Genomic DNA, 22752 nt, shown 5'->3' on the forward strand with positions numbered 1-22752 from the left:
CCATTCTCCCAAAATCCTAAATTATCTTTTCTTCCCAATTTATTTTCATAGATTTCTTTTCTTCTCAAATCATTGTGCACAAGAATCATCTAGAAATCAAGGAATGGTTGAATCACTCAAGTGAAGAGTGAGGAACGAGAAGAACATTCGATCAGAAAGATTGATTCGGATTATCTCCAAAATAGAGATTAATTCCAACATTGTCTACCCTATGACATTTAACTTCTCATTGTCAATTCCATTAAATTACATAGACAAACCGAAGAATTTAAATGAAAAATGTTTGATACAATCAAAAGACTAATTTGAAACATTAACCAAGTTAGAATGTGTTTGGGAGCCGTGTTGAATTTAATAGAATCGAGTATTTAAATGTAGTTGAAACCATTGATTTCAAATGAGATATTTTTTTCTTGCTGTACAATTATATTTTGTTGATGCAGATGCAGCATTTTGAAGTATTATCTTGTTTCTGATGTGAATGCATTTATTGGAACTGCATTCTCTTGTTTTTCATGCTAATTGTTGTTTTGGTTACTTAAGTGGCAATTAATATTAGAATAATAGTGCATTTTCTTTGTATTTCATTTGTGTCAATTTTCTTATTGTTGTTGAGAGAATGGCTCAAAATCAACTTCAAGAATCAGCATGGTTTGAGCATTGTGTGGATTTCTCAGGAGTAGAGCAATGGACCAGTTAAGATTTATATTTTATTTGAAAGATTAGAAGTAGAGCAATTTGTTACAATTACAGAACCACCTCTCAAACTTATTCTTAGTCTTCCCTTTTTAAATTCAACTTGTGGTTCCCTTAAATTTTTTAAGGAAACCAATGAGGTAAAAAAAAGACTAATGATTGCTTTATACCATCACACCTAAAGGATGCATCAAGTCTCCAACATGAAGCACATGTTCTCCTAATGCCACTTTTCTGTTACCAAGTTCATCAACCACACTCAAATCCTTACAAACATCTACTTTGAAACTAACCACTGCTTCTGATTTTCCTGTCAAGTGCACTTTCTCAAAAGCCAACAAGTGTTTCTGAGGTGCATTGTGCACTGCAGGAGGGGTAGAGAACAGTAACACTGTTTGACTACTGCTTATTTTTCCCTTGTTCTTGATCTTGAGGTGAATATCAAAGGCCAAGTTCTGGCAATGCTCGTCCACAACATCAAGCGACTTGCAATTTGAGGAACGGCATACGTGGTCTTCGGCTAAAGGGACGGACACCAATTGCGGTGCTTTAACCAGTTTATGCTCGAAAGTTGAGTAGCTTATTCCGTCTCCAAATGAGTAAACAGTTTCCCCTTTATAAAATCTGTATGATCTACCGGGGTATCCCGTAGCAGGATCAGGCCTCATGTTCATATTCGTCATCGGTACTTTGTCTACATATGATTGTGGATACCATGTCATGGGTAGCCTTCCACCTGAATTCAGAAAAGGTGATGCAAAAGTTTAAAATAGAAGTTGTTTGATTCAACAACTTTTAATTACTGAATGCGTGAATGTGTGAATGCGTGAATGTGTGACATTAACTTACTTGGATTATGATACCCGAAGATAACATCGGCTATGGCCGCTCCACCAGCTTCTCCAGGATAGCCAACCCACAGGATGCTTGTGATTTTATCATTAGTTTTAGCAAATGAAACATCCATGCCTCCTCCAGACATTATAGCAAGAATCACTGGACCTTTTGCTGCATTCGCAACTTCAGTAACTAACTGTTGCTGCTGTCCTGGAAGAAGAATGTTGACTCTGTCGTGACCCTCTGCCTCTATTGCAAGATTCGCACCGACTACAATCACGGTTGCATCTGCTGAGGCTGCAATACTTTTGGCATCATCTAACGCAGCATTGGTGCATTGAACATCAGGGCAGCCAGCAGCATAGCTAGTAGGAACTAAGGCTGATAGGCCTTGCAAAGGTGATGTATATTTGCACGGAACGCCTGCAAAGTTTTAGGAACGTGTTTAATGCGATGTCAATGCATTTCAAATAATAAACAATGTCATACATTTGGTCTTTACCTTCGTAGTTTCCGATCATGGTCCTAGTAGCATTAGCATTTGGCCCGATTACTGCCAATGATTTAATGGATTTCGCGTTTAGAGGCAATGATCCTTCACAATTTTTAAGCAACACAATCCCTTGCCTTGCAGCTTCGCGTGCTAGCTCCTGGTTTGCTGAAGTGCAGACATCTTTTGGACCAAGGTTTCCATAAAGTTGCTTGCTAGGATCACCATCGAAGAAACCAAGACGCATTAATGTAGCAAAGTTGTTCGACACAGCATTGTTAATGGCTGCTTCGGCTATAAGTCCTTGCTTCACAGCACCTTCTGTATATCGGCCAAGAAAACTTCCACAGTTCAAATCTAATCCTGCAAAATAAACATTTGTACACAACAATGATGATAAATAGATGTTGCCTATAAATATTTAAATTTCTAATATTCAGATGTAGTTTACCTGCTAGAATGGATTTGGCTGCAGCTTCCTCAGGAGTCTTGGTATAGTGCTGATCTTTGAAAAGCACATCGACGGAATCACAATCAGAAACTATATATCTGCATAGCACATGCATATCTTTTGTTAACGTTCAATGGAGTGTGAGATAAGATTTAAGAGGCTTGAAAAATGAAAATTTACCCATTTAGTTTCCATTTTCCGCGGATAACACCTTTAAGAAGATCAGGATCAGCACAAGTCGGTTTTCCATTTACTTGATTGTAAGAACACATGACACTAGCAACATTTCCATCGATCACACAGCTCTTAAAAGGCGGTTGGTATGTATCATCCAAATCTTGCTGTGTCACCTAACAAAATCAACGACAAAATCAACGATTCTCCATTTTCTATAATCCTAAAACACACATTAACTAATTTTCATTTCGATTTTCAACCTATGATAGATAGATTACCACAGCATTGAAGGTGTAACGCTGAACACCTTTCCAGTCATCAACATCATAGGCAGTGTAGTGTTTGCAACATGCAGCAACCTTAAGCTTGTTGGAATCTCCATCATCAGTTTGTTGCAGACCTTTCACATACCCCGCCGCGTATTTGCTAGCAAGCAAAGGGTCTTCCCCGGGCGTCTCTTGACCTCTCCCCCATCTCGGATCCCTAAATATGTTAATATTCGGTGACCAATATGTTAAACCAGCTAACCCTACATTGTGCATTGCTCTAGCTTCTGTTGAAACCACCTACAAATATTTGCCATAAAACAAAACACCATTTCAAAGACATGTAAGATTTGACAAGAAAAACAAGAATAACAGAAAGAGAAACCTCACCTTTCCAATGGTTTGGAACAAGGAAGTATTGAAAGAAGCTGCAATGGATATAGGCATAGGAAAACTGGTTGATCCAGGCACAACGTTCGAAAAGCGAGTTCCTGGACCGACGTAAGAAACTCCATGAAGTGCTTCAGACCACCATTCGTATTTCGGAATCCCAAGTCTGCTCACATTAACAGCAGAATTCACAAGGTTACCAACCTTCTCCTGCAATGTCAACCTCATCACAAGGTCTTTCACCCTTGCATTCACTCTCAAAGACTTGTCACAGAATCTGTAATTCGCCAATGCTGGATTCTTGACAACATCACAGGCGAAAACCGGCCATGTTTGGCTCGAAACTCCACCACAACTCAACAAAATTGTGGCAAACAGAATTAAAAAACATAGGAAACCAGATACATTAGTATCTGCAGAGGCCATTGTGACTTTGAGAGCTAGAAAACACAATTTTTTTTGAGTCTGTTACTGAATTACATGTATCATATCAGAAGAAAAGTGTATAATAAAAAGTGTTTAGTAGAGTCCGTGATGTGTGTTATGAGTTATGAGTAAAAAAGTAGAAGACTATTAATTAATATATGTAAATACATTTGGCAGAGAGTGAAGAAATATACATGAGAAGGAATCTCCGTGGTTGTGTAGATTAAACTAGTCCGTGAAAACTGATCAAAAAAGAGAAAAATTTACTATGTTTCATGGAGAGTGTTGTTTTTGTTTGGAAGCTCAATTTGCAGCATCTGTAATATATAAGATAAATAACATTATTGCATTGTGTTCTATTATTATAATAACAACAATAAGATACTGGTTTCTTTTCGCACACTTTCTTTATTTCACATATTTTTATACTTTTTTATTTCTTTTTTGTTAAGTTATTTATCATTTTTTTTTTGTTTATGAGTGAGAATATGTTAGATCCATGGAAAGAGACTTATAACTTTGCCTACGTTAGGCAGAAGACACTCTTTTAATTTTTAGATAATACCAAATTCCTTTTATAGAAAGCTTTAACTCAGGAAAACAAAGTTAGGAAAAAGTCTTTTAGGGATATATAAAAGCATTGTTATAAAATACAATTTAATAAATGTCATATAAAATTATATTTTTTTAAAAGTTCATGTTAAAATCTCAAACCTCCCGAGGTTGTCCGACTTTCTATTGATTTCTTTGATTAGATAAATATATAAAGTTTTGTCTAACGTTCAAGTAAATTGCTGAGGCTAGTCATGGAAAATGTAATCTCAAAGGCACAATTAATTTTTGTTAAGGGGGATAAATCTTAAATGACGTAGTTATAGTTAACGAAGTGGATATTGCAAAGAAGTGACATAAAAAGTTGATATTGTTTAAAGTGAATTTTAAGAAGACTTATGATTTAGTTGAACGAGGGTATCTAGATGTTGTGATGGGATATATGGGATTTTCAAGGATATGGGGGAATGAATTACGATGTATGTTTAGTCACTACGAGATTTGTTCTCGCTAACGATAATTCAATTGAAGAATTTGTGATGGGGAGAGATTTGAGGCAAATAGACCCTTTATTTATGTTCTTGTTCCTTATAATGGAAGAAGGTTTCAATGTTATGTTTAATGCTTCTATTATACTCGCTCTTTTTACGAATTATAATATTGGTATAGACTTTGAGTACATGACTTGACATCTCTAATTTGTAGGTAATACCTTGATTTTGTGCGATAAGAGTTAAGAGAATATTAGATCTTTAAAGGAAGACCGGATCCTTCTTGAAATGATTTTAACCTTGTTGGTTAGTTTTGACAAGAGCTTATTGGTTAGTATTATTGTATTAGATTTGTGGCTGGTGAAGGCTTCAAGTGGTACTAAATTGTAAATTTGATCGGACTGTGTTTCTTTACCTATCTCTTCTCATTAGGGGAAATCCTCAATGCAGTTCAGTCTGGACTCCTATGATAGAGAAATTAAAAAAGATTATCAAATTATAAGAGTAAAAACTTTTTATGGGTGGTCGACTTCTTCTCATGAAATATATTTTGATGTCTCTATCGATTTATTTTATTTCCTTCGTTTAGTTCCTGTGTCTATTATATGTTCTATTAAATCCTTATTTAAGTCTTTTCTTTGAGGGGTAGTGGGGATGTCCATAAGATTCATTCGTTTATCTAAAATAAAGTGTGGTCATATAAAAATTATGCGAGTTGGAGGTTCAAAGCGTAAGAGAGTTCAATTTTTACTTGTTAGACAAGCGGTGGTGATACAACATATTGATCAAGATATGTTGTGGTATAGGGTGTTAGTTACTAGATATGAGGCAGAAGATAATTGTATTAAAGGTGATGGTAGTAAAACGTCTGCATATGGTAGTAAAACGTTTGCGTGGAGAAGTGATCTGTTAAGAGTTAAGGACGATATAAGGTTGAGTATGACCCGTTGGCTACAAGGTAGGTTATCTTGCTCGATAGGTAATGGTTAACAATCTTCCTTTTTGGAAGATCCTTCGTTGGATGGAGGTACTTTTTGTTCTAAGTTTCATCTCCTATATGAGTTATTGGATGACAAAAATATTTTTGAGAAGATATGAAAAAAAATTAGGGTATGGCGTCGAGGATCTAGAGTGGTGGTGGAAGATGAAAACTTATGCGTGAGAGGATGAATAGGTGGTAGTGTGTTACTCTTTGCTGGATAATATTATCATGTAGGTTAATATAATGAATCACGGGATATGGACTTTTAATCGTGATTTGACTACTTTATGAGAGAATAATATCATATTCTGACTCATGAAGATCAAATTGATCCAATGCTAACTCAGAAACCCATATTGAACAAAATTATACCATTTAAAGTTTCTCTATCTATGTTGAAGCTGGTGAACAATAAAATTTTAAAAAAAGACAATTTGGTGAGGTGGAGAATAGTTTCTCCATGCTCGTTGGAGTGTACGCGTGGTTGTCGGAAAGAGGAGAATATTGAACATTTATTCTTAGAGTGTGAGTTTTACGACAATATTTGGACTTGTGTCCTTCAATGGTTGGAGATTTTCTGTGTTATTTTGAATGTTTTAACCGTTCATGTCCTCCAAATTATGTGATCCCATTCTTTTAGTAAAAAGACTCGTCAATGTTTCAAATCATCCGACTAAGGATCATCTAAGTTATCGAAAAAGGAAGAAAGTTTAACATTTTTTTATATTTGTAACAATATATTCAAGCTCAACCTTTTATTTAACCTAAAGAAATCCTTGCCATATCAACAAAGTGCTCTTAGAGGATGTTTAAATTGTCTCCTATGATTAATAAATTAATTCAATAAAAAAGTGATATTATAGAATAAGTTATTTATTTAAAGTAAGAGAAAACAGTTAATTTATTTATATTTTATTCAATAAAATAAATTTTTAAACAAATTTTCAAACCATGTGATAGGAGAGGCCTAACATTTTCTTCATTTGGGGTAGTGTAGGGTTAATTTTCTTGTAACAAATTGGAATACAGATCATCGATTGTCTGAGATGGTAAAATCACGTGAGCAAAATTTGGCATCTAGTTTCAATTTTGATTAGACTCTAGAGTGAAAACAGAGAAAAAAGGCCTATAAGTAAATGAAGAAGAAAACAAAACAAGTTAGATAGAAGTGTAATCTTGCAGAAATTGGTCACAATTATTGCATGGGAAAGGGTTATCTATTTGTTGCAGAATAGAAATTCCATATCCCAACTTGAACATGTGAGTTTTTTTAAACTGTTACAAATTAAATGTTTAATGTTTGGTTGTGTCAACTTGTATTTCTTTTTGACAATGACATAGCCACTTGCACATCAAAGGAAAGCAAAAGGTTAATATATTATGATTGTATAATTTAGAATAGTTTTGTATTTTTTAAGAAATGTGGACAGTTAAAAAAAGAGTAGATGTCAAAGATGAGATAATGTATTCATGAATCATTGGAGTGATGAAACTTAAATGGATTTTAGGAGTAGTTTCCTTTTCTAACTTTATTTGGTTGTAGTTTCAAATCTTCATAGGAAAGCGCAAAAAGTAATGTTTTAAAAACCAAATCAAACCAACCGGTTTAATCGATTGGACCGGGAATTAGAGATGAATTCGATTGAGTTAACATTTTAAAATTATTAAAGAGTCAAAATCGGAGTATAATCAGAAAAATCGGATTGAACCGTCCAAAACCATTCAAACCAAATAATCGGAGTCGATTTTATAAATCCACCCGATTCAAAAAAATTCATTAAATTGACCATTTTTTTAATTTTTTCAAAATTTTAATACATCAATATCAAAACTTAACATACATTCACATACAATAAAAAAACCTTTTTTTTACAATCATACAAATGTTTAAGTTTTTTCACTCTATTATAGTTTTTCTTTCAACCACACTTCACCATCATCACACCGTCTCTATCAAACATAGTAAGGATATCAAACTCAATATTAATTGTCTTTCAAGTCAATATTATTTGTTGCTTTCAATTATGATTTATTTATCGTAGTTCAATTCAATTTTTTTGTTTTTGTTTAATGAAGTATATTATATTATTTATTTTTGGTATTTTATCTTATTTAATTTAAATATTCTTAATTATTTGAACTTTATTTTAGTTATTATATTCTATTATTTTAATTTTGGTTTGAATTAGTTTAACTTAGTTTATTGTAATTTTTTAATTTGATTAAATGAATGTTGAAATGAAATGTAAAACTATGTTATGTTATTATATATATTATTGATATTGTTATATTAAATTTGTAATGAATTTTTAAAATATGTATTTTATTAAGTTGTGAGCATATGATTATTTGTGACATATTTATGAAATTTATTTTTATATTATTAATTTATTTAATAAACGGTTCGATTGTAGATTTAATTGATTGAAGCAATTGAACCTTAAACCGTAAGTTTCATCGATTCGATCTCCGGTTCGGTTTTTAAAACATTGGGTAAAAGAATGGGAGAGGTTAGAGGTGAATTTTTTTCCTTTGTATTCTACAATGTCTATGAAAATTTAAAATATTCTTTTTTAATTAAAAATTCTTTGTAATTAAATTATTGTCTTCTATTTTTATTTTAATAAATATAATAATTCATATTATTATTAAAATAAAAAATAATTATAAATGACGTAAATGTTCAATTATGGAATTTAAGCAATATCATATCATTAATTTAACTATCACGTCATAGAAAATAACATCAAAATAAAATGTGAAACTAAAATCTAAAATTTTTTAAAATAGAGAAATTACAATTCTGATTTTTAAAACAGAAAATCAAAACATAAAAAGAACGAAAAATCAAAACATAAAAAGAACGAAAAATCAAAAAATCAAAATTATATTTAAATCTAAAAAAGTAAATAAGTATTAAAATATATGCATGTGTTTCGATTCTGTTTGAATCGATTTTAAAAAATCAATCTAAAATTTGGTTCGAACATAATGATTTTCACAAAAGAATTTTTTTTTAGACAAAATAGGCAAAGAAGCACCAAGCAAGTATGATTAAAAAAGATAAGATACAATCAAAATGAGGGTGGCTAAATCAAACCATGGACCTTGAATATAAAACTAGGCAAACCTAACTTAATCTTTATAACGTTATTTTTAATAAAAATAGGTATGATAAGCTAATAATGAAGGCAACAAAGAGAAAGACCAACATCGGAAAGAGAATCCGTGTAAGCATTGCCTTCTCTATAAATGTGAAATACTATGAGGTTCATGTTCCTAGCATAGCCTAAGCGATTGGACCACCAGTTTCTTAGGCTCCAAGGAACTAAGGCTTGGTTTTTGAAAACAAGGACCACAAGAACAAAATCAAATTCCAACCACAAGTTAGTGTATTGTAGATGATGTGCATGCTCAATAGCTTGAAGAGCATCCGAAATCTATGTAAAGAAGGCAGAGTTAGAACCAACTGGTTCAACAAGGACACCAAGGAAGTCAACATGTATGTCCCTAAATAAGCCACCACATGCAATCATAATGATGATTAGAGGTTGCCAAATAACCTCCTTGATAGAGGGTGCATTGAGAAGATGAAAATTGATTACTAAAGATTTGAGAAAACTAAAATCTTGGATGGAGGAAGAGGATTTGAGAGAGGTGTGGTTTCCAACAATTAAATGTTATCAACATCGAAACTTGTAGTTACCTCTTTCACAATGGTTCCAATTATGAACCGGGTTTCAATCAACTGTGAATCCATGAGTCTCACACCGAGCTCCAAGCCTCAACATCAAGCTTGTGATAATTATCGATCACCAACATCAAAACATGTAATCACCTTTTTCACAACAATAACTCATGATGCATAAATGAATGTATCCATCGTCACAACAACTCAACAATATAAACGGTATCACATCAACCGCATAATTTCCTGTACAACATCAACAAAATAGTTTCACATCGAAACTACACATCTCAACTCAATATGTTATTTTATATGTATAATAATTCATCTCATAATCACATCAACATGATCACAACAATTGCAACAACACAAATGGTATCACATCAACCACATAATTTTCTGTACAATATTAACATGATAGTTTCACATCAAAACCATGTATCTCAATTCAACATGTCATCAAAACACGACAATTAAACAACATGCAATTATATTAGCAATATACCACAACAATTCATCATCAACGGAAACTCAACATTTCGCTAAACGGTTCATCACATCATCATAAAACTCACAATAACAGTACATACATAATCCTAGTTTAATCATCCCAACTCTCATTACAACTATGTAGTTTATCATGTTAGCTTTTCAACACTTCAAACAACATCTAAATCGGACTTACGAAATGAAAGTTATGACCAAAATCGTTGGGATATGTCAACAGTTCATTACCCGAACATATGAACGAAGACTTCGCCAACACAATAGGTATAAGAATAATACTCAAACAATCCATCTATCACTTTCATATTATATTTATGATCATTATCTTTCTAACGCTTCAAATGGTACGTCGTTTGGATACACGGTTAAAAATTTATGAGGTAAAACGTCAAAGCATATCATAGTTCAACATTCAGTGACAATCGATTTTCAATAGGTGACAACCGATTGTCACCAGTGCCAGACCCCAAAAAGTACTTTTTTTTAAAAACATGACAACTGATTGTCATCATGCTACAACCGATTGTCATGGGTACATTTTTTTCAAATTTTTACACTAGTACAATCGATTGTCACCTTGGGACAACCGATTGTCATTAAGTGATTTTCCAAAAATCCATGTTGTGCCATTACGTGACAGTGCCAAATTTTCCAATCGTTCAGTGTTATACTAGACTCAATCACATGCTTCTAATTTATTATGATTCTCGATCTAACCACGTTATCACACCTATTTCATCTTATAGATCATAAATATATTAAGTTATTTTATGAACTATTCATTTAGATTCACCAAAACAGATATCACTCAATTCACCTCAAAACTCAAGAATTCAACACAACAACAATCACATATCAACATGATTTTAATGGCAGATTCAACAACACATCACAATAATTGAATCACACATACAACCACAAAATACATCATTGTTCATCTTATTCATCAACATCAAAGAAGACACAAAACCTAATGGAGACCAGTGGACACCTCCCCACCCTTTCATGATATGACACCCATAAATGAATGATCTCTCTCGTACCTTGGTTCTCCTAGGAGCAAAAGGAATCTGGATTTCTTGGTGTTCTTCCCTCTCTCATATCTCTAAGTTTTCAATGCTACTCTTGTCTCTTCAAACCAATTTTCACGTACTTACCAAACCCTCACTTTCTCTTTAACTTATCTATTTATAATACAAAATCCCTAATTTGACCTTCTCTATTTTATCCTTCCTTACTCCCAAAATCCCTACTTTTACCATTCTCCTTAATTTCTATTTTATTTTATGATACTTGATTTAAATTATGAGATTTTTTAAAAATAAAATCCACACAATTTAAACAATGTATCAATTTTTTAATGACATATGATAACTTAGATTTATACTAATGACATCAGTATCACGCTACGTCACCGGAAATTATTTTTTTATAGAAATTAATAGAATGAACTAAATAAAATAACTAATGAAATTAAAAAACTAATTTATAATATTTTTTAATTAAAGGAAATGCCATTAATTTATTACCGTGCTAATTAAATCAAAACTTTGATATAATACTAGATTTATTTGGCAAGTAGGTGATGATGTCCAAGTATTAGAAACTTCAACTAGCTTCCACCTAAAGTTTCAATATCCAGCTGGTCTAGTTGTATATAACGCTATTAGATTTAATTATTAGATTTAATTCATATTTAAGTTTGTTAGATATTAGATTTAAATATTAGATTTGATTCATATTTAAGTTTGTTAGATATTAGATTTAAATATTAGATTTGATTCATATTTAAGTTTGTTAGAGGCTTATAAATAGGGTGTCAATCATTGTAACTTTTAATCCTTTTTGTAGCCATCATTCTCTGAATAAGAATATTTCCATTCATCATATATTCTACCTTTGCACCAACAATTGGTATCAGAGCCTGGTTCGGATTCATTGGGAAACACGGGAAACACGAGTGAACGTGAGGTCTTGTGTGTTTGGTTTTGATTCTTAGATTCGTGTTGAATCTTGAACAAAATCTGATCAGAATTTTAATTCTGTGGGTTGGGAAACACTGTGTGAGAAATCTGAGTGTACTGTGCAAGGTAGAAAGATGAACGGAAACGGCAACATGAACACCAAACTTCCAGTATTTGACGGTAAAAACTGGAATCGTTGGATGATCCAAATGCGTGTACTGTTCGGTGCTCAAGATGTTCTAGATCTTGTCACTGATGGTTATGTTCCGGTAGCAGCAGATGCGACGGATGAACAGAAAAACGCGCAGAAGGAAGTAAGGAAGAAGGATCAGAAAGCATTGTTCTTCATTCATCAATGTGTTGATGTAAATGTGTTTGAGAAGATTGCAGATTCAACGACAGCAAAGGCTGCGTGGGACACACTGGTTAGATGTTATGGTGGTGACGCATCAGTGAAGAAGGTGAAGCTTCAGTCCTTGAGAAAGCAATATGAGAATCTCAACATGAAGAATAATGAGAAAGTTTCTGAATACATCTCCAGAGTGATTCTGATCACTAATGAGATGAAAGCGTGTGGAGAAACTCTTTCTGAAGAAACAATCATGGAGAAGGTATTGAGATCCCTTACCTGTCAATTTGATTACATTGTGGTAGCAATAGAACATTCCAAAGATCTGAGCACCATGAGAATTGAAGAGCTGCAGAGCAGTCTAGAAGCGCAAGAGTTGCGTTTGACTGAGAGAACTTCTGAAAGGGAAGTAGAGCAGCAGGCTCTGAAAGCAACTTCTGATAGGAGGTATCAGAAGCAGTCAGAAGCCAGGAGAAGATCTGATGGTGGTCAGAAGTCAGAAAGCTCAACCTCTGATAGACAAAAGAATGCTCAGAAGGGAAAAGAGAAGTATGACAAGAAGAAAATCCAATGTTACTGCTGTAAGAAGTTTGGTCATTTTGCTAGAGACTGTTGGTCAAACAAGGAAAGAAAATCAGAAGAAGCAAATATAGCCAGAAGTTCTGATGACGAATCTGTGCTATTAATGGCCTCTGAATCTGATGATATGGATCTGACAGACTGGTGGTATATGGACACTGGCTGTTCAAATCATCTTACTGGAAACAAGAAATGGCTGGTTGACTTTGACTCTGAAAAGAGGACAAAGATCAGATGTGCTGATGACAAATATCTTAATGCAGAAGGTATGGGAAATGTCAGAGTGACTCTGAACAATGGGAAAACAGCATTGATTCAGAACGTGTGGTATGTACCTGGCATCAGAAGCAATCTGATGAGTGTGGGACAATTAATTGAGAAAGGTTTTTCAGTTACCATGAAGGACAATCTTCTGAAGCTGTATGACTGCAATCAGAAGTTGATTATGGAGTCAGAACAGGGAATGAATAGAACATTCAAGGTGAATGTCAGAACTGCAGACTCAGAATGTCTTAGTGCAACAAATGCTGAGAAGGAGAGTGAGCTGTGGCACAGAAGATTTGGTCATTTGAATTTCAGAAGCTTAAAACATCTGAATTCAAAGAAGTTGATACATGGAATTCCTGCAATTAAGAAGCCTGAAAAGTCATGCAAAGTTTGCATGGAAGGAAAACAACCACGATTGCCATTTGCGTCAGAAACTGCTCCAAGAGCAAAACATGCCTTGGGAGTTGTACATTCTGATGTGTGTGGTCCATTTCCAATAGCATCGATTGGAGGGAACAAATACTTTGTGTTATTTGTTGATGAATTCACAAGAATGACATGGGTATCCCTTATTAAGTTTAAACACGAGGTGTTTGATGAATTCAAGAAGTTCAGAATGAAGGCTGAGAATCAGAGTGGTCAGAAGTTGAAGATTCTTAGAACTGACGGTGGAGGTGAGTATAACTCCAAAGAGTTCCAGAAGTTCTGTGAGGAGAATGGAATTGAGCATGAGGTTACTGCTCCTTATACCCCTCAACACAATGGTCTTGCTGAAAGAAGAAACCGCACTTTGCTTGATATGGTGAGAAGCATGCTAAAGGAGAAGAAGCTTCCTCAGAAGCTCTGGGGAGAAGCTGTTGCCACTGCAACGTATGTACTCAACCGATGTCCTACGAAGAAGTTGAAGGAAATAGTTCCAATACAGAAGTGGACTGGAGATAAGCAAAGTGTTAGTCATCTGAAGGTGTTTGGTTCTGTTTGCTATAAACATGTTCCAGAAGCCAGAAGACAGAAGCTGGATGATAGAAGCAAAGTGATGATTCTGATAGGGTACCACAGTACAGGTGCATACAAGCTCTATTGTCCAGAAACCAATAAAATTGAATTCAGTAGAGATGTGATTGTGAAGGAATCAGAAGTTTGGAATTGGGATAAGTCTCAATCTGATTCTGATGTTAGAACCTCTGAAGAAATGTCAGAGTTCAGAATTTCTGAAGTTGGAGTAAACTCTGACGTTGATTCTGACTCTGATAGTGATCCAGAATCTGATGTTCCAGACTCTGATGTTCCAGACTCTGATGATCCAGACTCTGATGACCCAGACTCTGATGGTAATCCAGATTCTGGTGGCAATTCAGACTTTGGAAATATGCCAGAACCTTCAGATGGTCAAAGCTCTGGAGGAAGTCAACCATCTGAAGGTAGAAACTCTGAAGTTGAAGACTCTGAACAAGTTCAGAGACCACAAAGAGTCAGAAACATCCCCAGAAGATATGCAGAATTTGACATGCTGCAAGACACTGAAGTAGACTCTGAAGGAGAAGTTATTCAGTGTGCCATGTTAGTAGACTTTAAACTCATAAGTACAGAAGAGGCTCTTAAGCAGAAGCTCTGGCTGAAGGCCATGAAAGAAGAACTTGATGCTATAGAGAGAAACAAGACTTGGAAGCTGACAGAACTTCCAAAAGACAAGAAAGCCATCAGCGTCAGATGGGTTTTCAAGCAGAAGTTAAAGCCAGATGGTTCAATTGGCAAACATAAAGCAAGGTTGGTAGCCAGAGGATTTCTACAGAAACCTGGGCTGGATTACTCTGAAGTGTTTGCACCTGTAGCAAGACATGAAACAATCAGAATGGTGATTGCAATAGCTGCTAACAGGAATTGGCCTCTGATGCATTTAGATGTAAAATCTGCATTTCTGAACGGTCCATTAGAAGAAGAAGTTTACGTGTCACAACCTCCTGGATTTGTGAAAAAGAATCAGGAAGGGATGGTGTACAGATTATACAAAGCTCTATATGGATTGAAACAAGCGCCCAGAGCTTGGAATAAGAAGATTGATTCTTTTTTCAAGAAGCAAGGCTTTCAGAAATGTGAGATGGAGTACGGTGTCTATGTTCAGCATACTTCTGAAGGAAATATGACTCTGGTATGTTTATATGTTGATGATATACTGCTGACTGGAAGTTCTGAACAGGAGATAGCCAAGTTCAAGAAAGTTCTGATGAATGAATTCGAAATGACTGATCTAGGCAAAATGACATACTTTCTAGGGATGGAATTCAGATACTCTGAGAAAGGTATTATTTTGCATCAGCTCAAGTATGAATTAGAACTTCTGAAGAGATTTGATCTGAAGAATTGTAAGATTGCTGTTACTGCATGCCAAGCTGTGTGGATTCTGAATCTATTGCAGGATCTGAAGATTAAAGTAAACAAACCTCTGAAGCTGATGATTGACAACAAGTCTGCAAACAATCTTGCCAGAAACCCAGTGTTGCATGGGAGAAGCAAGCACATTGAGACCAAGTATCATTTTCTGAGACATCAAGTTCAGAGGGGAGTGTTAGAAGTTGTACACTGCAGCACTCAGAAGCAGTTGGCAGATGTTCTGACGAAAGCTATCAAGACTGATCAATTTCTCAGATTAAGGGATGGAATTGGTGTTACAAGTTTTGATGGAATATGAATTAAGGGATGGTATTAGATTTAATTATTAGATTTAATTCATATTTAAGTTTGTTAGATATTAGATTTAAATATTAGATTTGATTCATATTTAAGTTTGTTAGATATTAGATTTAAATATTAGATTTGATTCATATTTAAGTTTGTTAGAGGCTTATAAATAGGGTGTCAATCATTGTAACTTTTAATCCTTTTTGTAGCCATCATTCTCTGAATAAGAATATTTCCATTCATCATATATTCTACCTTTGCACCAACAAACGCTATAATATGTCTATATGATCTATTTGTTAGCAACAAGTTGAGCTTCTTTGAATTTGGACTCATCATCCTATTTTGATTTGGATTCATTTCTATGGCTATTTTTGCATGATGGTGTGGGTTCCACAATTACATAGCTTGATTAAGAAGAAATACGGTCATTGTGCTTTTCTTAGGCTATAAGTCATGGAATAATTAGCTTTATGTCATTCTTCCTAATCAATGAGTATGCTATATTATTAAGAACTATGATAGTTAATAGTTAATAGTTAATGAGACAAGCCATTTAGTTTAGGCCACGAAAAGTACATAGTACAATTAGGGGTTTAATAATTTCTATTTGAGTGTGGGTGGTGAGGAAATTAACTATTTTCATAAAGAAATACATGTGGCTATGTTTAGCCACTTTGACATCAATCTATTTAGATGCGTATAAATTATATATGGTTACTAGGTTTATACTAATAAGTTGATTTGCACATTAAAACAATTCAAGTTAATTAAATGTGGGGGATTCAACCAAACATTTACTTAAGAATATTTGGATGGTGAGAGATATTTTTTTGTTTTATCATAGATTTTGAAATTGAACTCACCTCTAAGTACACATCATTTTTAAAAAAAGATTTAATTTTCTTTACCATTAATTATAGTACTCTTAAATTGGGTGGTCTCGATTCAAAAAATTTATCTCTATAATTGTTTGTAGAAAGTACTTGAATACTTGATTTCTATTATAGAAACCACATATTTAAGAAAATATTGACTAATCAAATTTAAACACAATGAAGGTTAGAGTTGTTTCAACATACTTCTGATTAAAAACTTTTGTGCACACAAAAACATAATAATCATATTTTTTTAAGTTTAATAGAGATGGAGAGGGAGAGAGAAAGAAAGGGAAGAAGAGATAGAAAGAAAAATAAGGAGTGATATTGAGAGAGAAGAATATACATTTTATTAATTTAATATTTTTTATCTCGTATCTTAATTTTTTGGATTCTTAACTTTAAAAAAATTATATTAATTTTTTAACTCTTCAAAATATATTATGTTAGTTATTTTTGTTAAATTAACGGTGAATTTAATAATAATTTTTGAATTTTTTCGTCACTAATTAGACAAAGAGAATTAATATAATACTTTTTAAGGTTTAAATGATAAATATGAATATTTTTTAAATTACTAAATCCAAAAATAAATCCCGAGATTAAGATACGAGATTAAAAAAATTAAACATTTATATTCTTTAATTAAATGCTTTCTCTTCTTTATTTTAAACAATTTTTAATTTTTTAATTATTATTATTTTTTAAAAAATTTTAAACAACGTTTGATAAAAAAATATTATGTCTATTCGTGTAATGTGTGAGGGGGATTACACAGTCGCTTGATTATGAAGATATTTAATATAATATTTAATATTTATTATCATATTTTTTTTATTTATATATTTATTTGAGTATATACTGATTATTATATCAACAATAAAAGAAATTTAAAAATATATTTATACAGAAAAAAGTTTATTTTAAAAGTAATGGTAATAATTTATAATAAAATATAAGAGATTAATTGATATGCTCTATTAATATAAAAGAAATTACATAAATTTATAAATAATATTTAAAATTTCATTAAATTAAAAATTAATTAATAATAAAAATTTAATAGTGCAAAATAAATTTATGAATAAAGTTATAGCAGTACCGTGTAATATTTTACTACACTTGTACACTATTTTCTTGATTCAAAATATAAAGATCAAACATAAACTTATAGTATAAAGGATTGTTTAGTGTGGAAGATATAAACGAGATATGTTAAGAAGTTTAATAATAATTTGATTGTCATTTATTTGAGCGTGTTTGATGTAGACATAACAAACATAATACACTTGTTTATATATATATATATATATATATATATATATATATATATATATATATATATATATATATATATATATATATAATATATATATATATATATATATATATATATATATATATATATATATATATATATATATATATATATATAAAATCTCTCATCTCTTCTAAAGTGGTCGTCGCCACCGCGCTTCCTCCCTACGAACTATCTCCGTCACTTTGACCTTATCCTTCCCATTCATGCCCCTCTCCTTCCTCCCTCCGTCCATATCGTTGACAAATTCCCTTTTCGTGTCCCATCGCCCCAATATTAGTTTTCAATTAGTGTCGGCCTCTCCCACCTCCAGCCTCTCTCGCGACCATTGTTCCCCTTCTTCCTCTCCGCTTATAACATGTCTTCCTCCTCCAACAACGAAAGAAACATGGTGACTCATCCTCCTAAGGTGGAAACCCCGACACCGCCTCCTTCATCCTCTTCCAGGCTGGAATTTCACCACACTCTCGTTGTTTTCAACATTAGGAATAATATTTCTATTGTGCTTGACGTGGAAACTGATAGCTACGACACATGTGCGAAGCTATTTCGCGTTCATTTCTGCTCTTACTGGGTCCTATATCATATCGTGCCATCAGATAACAAGCCTCCACCGCCTCTCACTGACCCCACTTATGACATGTGGGCCACCTTAGATGCAACTGTACTTCAGTGGATATATTCCATTATTTTTGTTGACTTGCAAACCACCATTATAGAACCTGGCTCCACAACTTTGGCTTCCAGGAAGCGTTTGGCTAACCTCTTCTAGGATAATCAGAATGCATGTGTTGTCACTCTTGAGCATGAATTCTCTATTGTTTACATGAAGACTTTTCCAAATGTCTTTGCATATTATCAATGTCTGAAGACGCTTTCTGACCAGTTATGCGGTATCGGTGCTCTTGTGAATAATCACAGTATGCTCCTTCGATTCATCTCTGACGCTATTGGTACATACCAGGGTGTTTCAACCTTGATTCGACAGAGCAATCTTCTCCCCTTCTTTAACCAGGCTCTTTCCTTGCTCACATTAGAAGATTATAGTTTATCTAAGATGACACCCACTGAGTCTCTTGCCACTTATCGTACCACCCAGCAACGTCCTTCTGACGACTCATCCTAGAGCACCAACCGTCGCTCTGGCAACCTCTCCCTTTCTCGCAACACTCTGAATCGGGATGGTAATCGTTGTAACCATATCAGTCCTTGCAGTGGAAGCACATATGGTTCTCCTCCTTGATAGCAGCAACAACAATATCCCCTTTATCAGTAGTGGAGTTGAACTTCGCCAACATATGCCATATCTTCGTGCCTGTATTCTATTTCTCACCGGACTCTCCTTTCTGCTCCTCCCCATCAACAACGTATTTTGTTATCACTAAGGAGAACTATGTGTGTTGCCACTACAAAGACCATCATGATTACGACAATTGCTATATATATATATATATATATATATATATATATATATATATATATATATATATATATATATATATATATATATATATATATATATATATATATATATATATATATATATATATATAGGGATGACTGTAAGTCTTAGAAGTTTTATAATGGTAAGGGCTTGCTCGCAGCAGCGGGATACCCTTTTTGGTAGTGTTTATTATGGTGAGAGAGGGCTAGCTTATGTGAGGTGAGAGCCAATGTGTTTATGCATTATGTGGGTTAAGTTAAGATTCATCCCTTTCTTACGCTAGGGAAGAGGTGTTTATAGAGTCCTCTTGGGTATATGGTTCCATGGAAATGATAACTTCCCACTCATTCAATAATGGACACTTGAATCCCTATTTTATAAGGAGACATGAGTTAGACTGTTGACCCTGACGTCTCTCTGACCAAGAAACATCTTTTCCCACGACTGAGCGAGTATGAAACACCTCGGGTGAGACGGACCCTCGCGGGGGGCGGCAGATCAAAGTTACCCCTTAAGAGAAATCAGTAGTCCTCCCTCCCTTAATAGGCCTCTCTACAGATATATCACTATAGTTATGTTGTTGTTTTTGTTGAGTTATGTTGCTCTTTTTGTTGTCCTATGTTCTTGTCGAGAATGTTATTCCTTGTGCAACTTTCATTTCATTCAACCTAACATGTCTAGAGTGGTAGAAACTACATTTTAGTTTATTATATATAATGTGGATTGAGTGTTTTGCCAACCCCTCACTGAATATGTAACCTTTTAAGTTGAATTAGAAAATAATAATCTGAAAAATAAAGTTAAATTATAAAAAAAACTTACACTAATAAATACTTTTTGATCTTTCAGCAACCCATTATTCATATCTCTCCCTTTAACAATTAGAATCTGATTTGATACTTTTAGTTCTTCAATCAACACTTCCTTCTCTTTTAGTTTATTCGGTAAAGTATCAAATTAGTTGAGAAATTATAATTCATCATGATGATGATATTTATGATGATGATGAATCATTATTTCTCAACAAATTTGATACTTTGCGGTATAAATTAGTATAAAAGTAAATGTTGATTGAAGAATTATTTGGCATTTATTCAATTTTAAAATATTAAAAATAATACATTAAATTAAATATGGTTTGTCAAATTCCTAAAACCTCATCAAAACACCAAAGAAATAGCCATGAGATTTATCATAGGTCAAACAAGGTCAAAGGGCCTTGGAGAAAAAATTTCAGAATTTTTAGAAACTTAAAAGTATTTTTAAACAATTAAAAATATTCACAAAATCAATTAAATCATGAAAATTATTAATAATGATCCAAAAAATAATTTTAATTCAAAATATGAAAGAGGATTTTATTTAAATTTTTAGGTGAAACTCTCATATATTTTGGATCAATATTAAAATTAATATGAATTAATGAAAATCAAAGGAATAAGATGAAAATCAGAAAATACAAAAAAAAACGTGGACCACTTGATCTCCCTCATTAATTGAGGTGGCAGATCAAGTGGTCACAAGCGCGCGTTCCATGATGGAACTTAGTCAGCGCGCTGCACAAGTGGGTATCCAAACCAACGCGTGAGATTAAAACAATTAAAACTGAATCAATGGCTCAGAACCTTGCCACCTCGCTGCCGGAGCAAATGACTGGTCACCTTCTCAGGCGAACCTCACCGGACTGGTTCAGTCATCACCATAATTAAAATAAAAAAAAGAGGACATGATCTGAAAGAGAAAATGGCGTACAACACGAATCTGACCTCAATTTTAACTAACTCCAAATATATAGAAAGATATGAGGAGTTGAATTTTGAGGTATGTCAACTGAGTTACTTCAATTTGACCTCAAAGCAACTCAAACTTCTTGCCTACATTGGTAGGACTTCAGACAACCAAAGATCCAAGAGAATTGCTGAGAATTGAGTGAGAATCGAAGAGAAGAAAAATTATGGAAAATACCTTCAATGTTGTGCAGTACTTGCTCTTCCTTGCTTCAATTCTTGTTTGATCTTGCTCCAATGACTTGCAGAAGTGGATTAGGAATGGTAAGAAGCTTTGAATCCTGGAGTTTTTGAATCTCTAAACTGTGAGATTCAAACTCAATTTTCAAGTGAAAATTATCAGGTTTTCCTTTGGATTGTGAGGGTTTGAAGAGAGGGGGCAAAGCTGGCACGCAAGGATCTTCTGAAATGAGCTCAGAGGGTCTCTATTTATAGCAATTTGAAGTGTTATTTGCACACTTGAAATTTCTTCTAAAATTGGCAATGTCATGCACAAGCTTGCATGGGCGTGTACAGGCCTATGAAGCAACTCACTAAGGTCCAAAATCAACTGTGTTGAGGTTTGAATCAAGCTTGAATGGCAAGGCAATGTGAAATGATCATTTGAAGTTTTGATTTTGCCAATTGATGTAGGTCTGTTAACACCATGCGTAACCCTAGCAATCTTTTTCCAAAATGAATGGAATAGGACTCTTTGGAAATCTTAGATCAAGAGGAACAAGTCTTATGTTGAACACTTTTCCATTTGGAACTTGGATCACGGTGAATTTTTAGGTGGAAGTTTGGAAATTTCAACATGTTGAAATTTTTTCTAAGTGTCAAGTCATATACTTCAATGTTCCACCTTACTAAACGTTTTATGTGAGCTCCAAATGAGAAAGGTGTATTTATCAAAGTTGTAGATCTTTCAAATACCTTCAAAATGGTCACCAATTTGACATCATTTGGATTTAGAATGAGAGAGTTATGCATTTTTGAAATTGAGGAAAATCACTTGTTCAATGGTATTGGTCCAAAATGACCTATAATGTATCATCATATCACATGCTCATAAAAGTTGATTTAGCTTTAACTCCAAATATAAAAATTTAATTAGACATCTTGAATTTTATTGTGCAACTTGGAAATATTTCATCTCACAAAAATTGAGCAAGTTATGGCCTTGGGAAGTTGACTTTCAAATTAGGGTTTAAACAAAATGACCTATAATGTTTCAACATAGAAAATGACTTTCCAAGAAAAATTAGCTCTAGAACTAAACATGAAAGTTGTTTAGAATGTCATCTAGAGTAACTTTTCTCTTGGAATCATTTTAATATGATGAAAATTGTAAGAGATAGGGTCTAAGGAGACCCAGTTTTGATGAGATGAATTCATCTGGCCAACCACCACCAACCAACTTCCTAACTTGCAATTCTCTTGACTTTTTAGGCTCATGGTAGATCATATATGCATAATATGATTAAATTTGAAGTGTCCCTTGATAAATTTGATCAATTGGTGAGGAAGCTTGTTGAGGAAGTTACTCAAGATA

General features: G+C 33.5%; 2 protein-coding genes and 1 long non-coding RNA gene across 3 annotated transcripts; 1 reads left to right on the top strand and 2 right to left on the bottom strand.

The window, feature by feature from the left end:
• Positions 1-688: 688 nt before the first annotated feature.
• Positions 689-4001, bottom strand: LOC127107926 (beta-xylosidase/alpha-L-arabinofuranosidase 2). Its single transcript, XM_051045274.1, has 7 exons — positions 3308-4001; positions 2930-3217; positions 2655-2824; positions 2475-2572; positions 2036-2386; positions 1546-1956; positions 689-1432 (listed from the first exon to the last, which is right to left on the bottom strand). The coding sequence occupies exons 1-7, from the start codon at positions 3731-3733 to the stop codon at positions 861-863; spliced, it is 2316 nt and encodes a 771-aa protein (XP_050901231.1). The 5' UTR covers positions 3734-4001; the 3' UTR covers positions 689-860.
• Positions 4002-8973: 4972 nt separating this feature from the next.
• On the bottom strand, positions 8974-11165 carry LOC127107927 (uncharacterized). Its single transcript, XR_007795865.1, has 2 exons — positions 10997-11165; positions 8974-9727 (listed from the first exon to the last, which is right to left on the bottom strand). It is a non-coding gene; the product is annotated as an uncharacterized LOC127107927 (long non-coding RNA).
• Positions 11166-18345: 7180 nt separating this feature from the next.
• On the top strand, positions 18346-18759 carry LOC127102645 (uncharacterized). The gene has a single exon (XM_051039992.1). The coding sequence runs from the start codon at positions 18346-18348 to the stop codon at positions 18757-18759; it is 414 nt and encodes a 137-aa protein (XP_050895949.1).
• The last annotated feature ends 3993 nt before the right edge of the window (positions 18760-22752 follow it).

This window comes from Lathyrus oleraceus, chromosome 7 (genome assembly GCF_024323335.1).
Source record: "Lathyrus oleraceus cultivar Zhongwan6 chromosome 7, CAAS_Psat_ZW6_1.0, whole genome shotgun sequence".
In the NCBI taxonomy this organism is placed as follows: Eukaryota; Viridiplantae; Streptophyta; class Magnoliopsida; order Fabales; family Fabaceae; genus Lathyrus; species Lathyrus oleraceus.

Bases quoted from the DNA above. Each gene is read 5' to 3' on its own strand.
- LOC127107926 (XM_051045274.1), bottom strand. From the start codon at position 3,733: ATGGCCTCTGCAGATACTAATGTATCTGGTTTCCTATGTTTTTTAATT. The intron at 3,218-3,307 runs GTGAGGTTTCTC...AAATATTTGTAG, and splicing joins TGTTCCAAACCATTGGAAAG to GTGGTTTCAACAGAAGCTAG. The intron at 1,957-2,035 runs GTAAAGACCAAA...AAAACTTTGCAG, and splicing joins CATGATCGGAAACTACGAAG to GCGTTCCGTGCAAATATACA.
- LOC127102645 (XM_051039992.1), top strand. From the start codon at position 18,346: ATGTCTTCCTCCTCCAACAACGAAAGAAACATGGTGACTCATCCTCCT.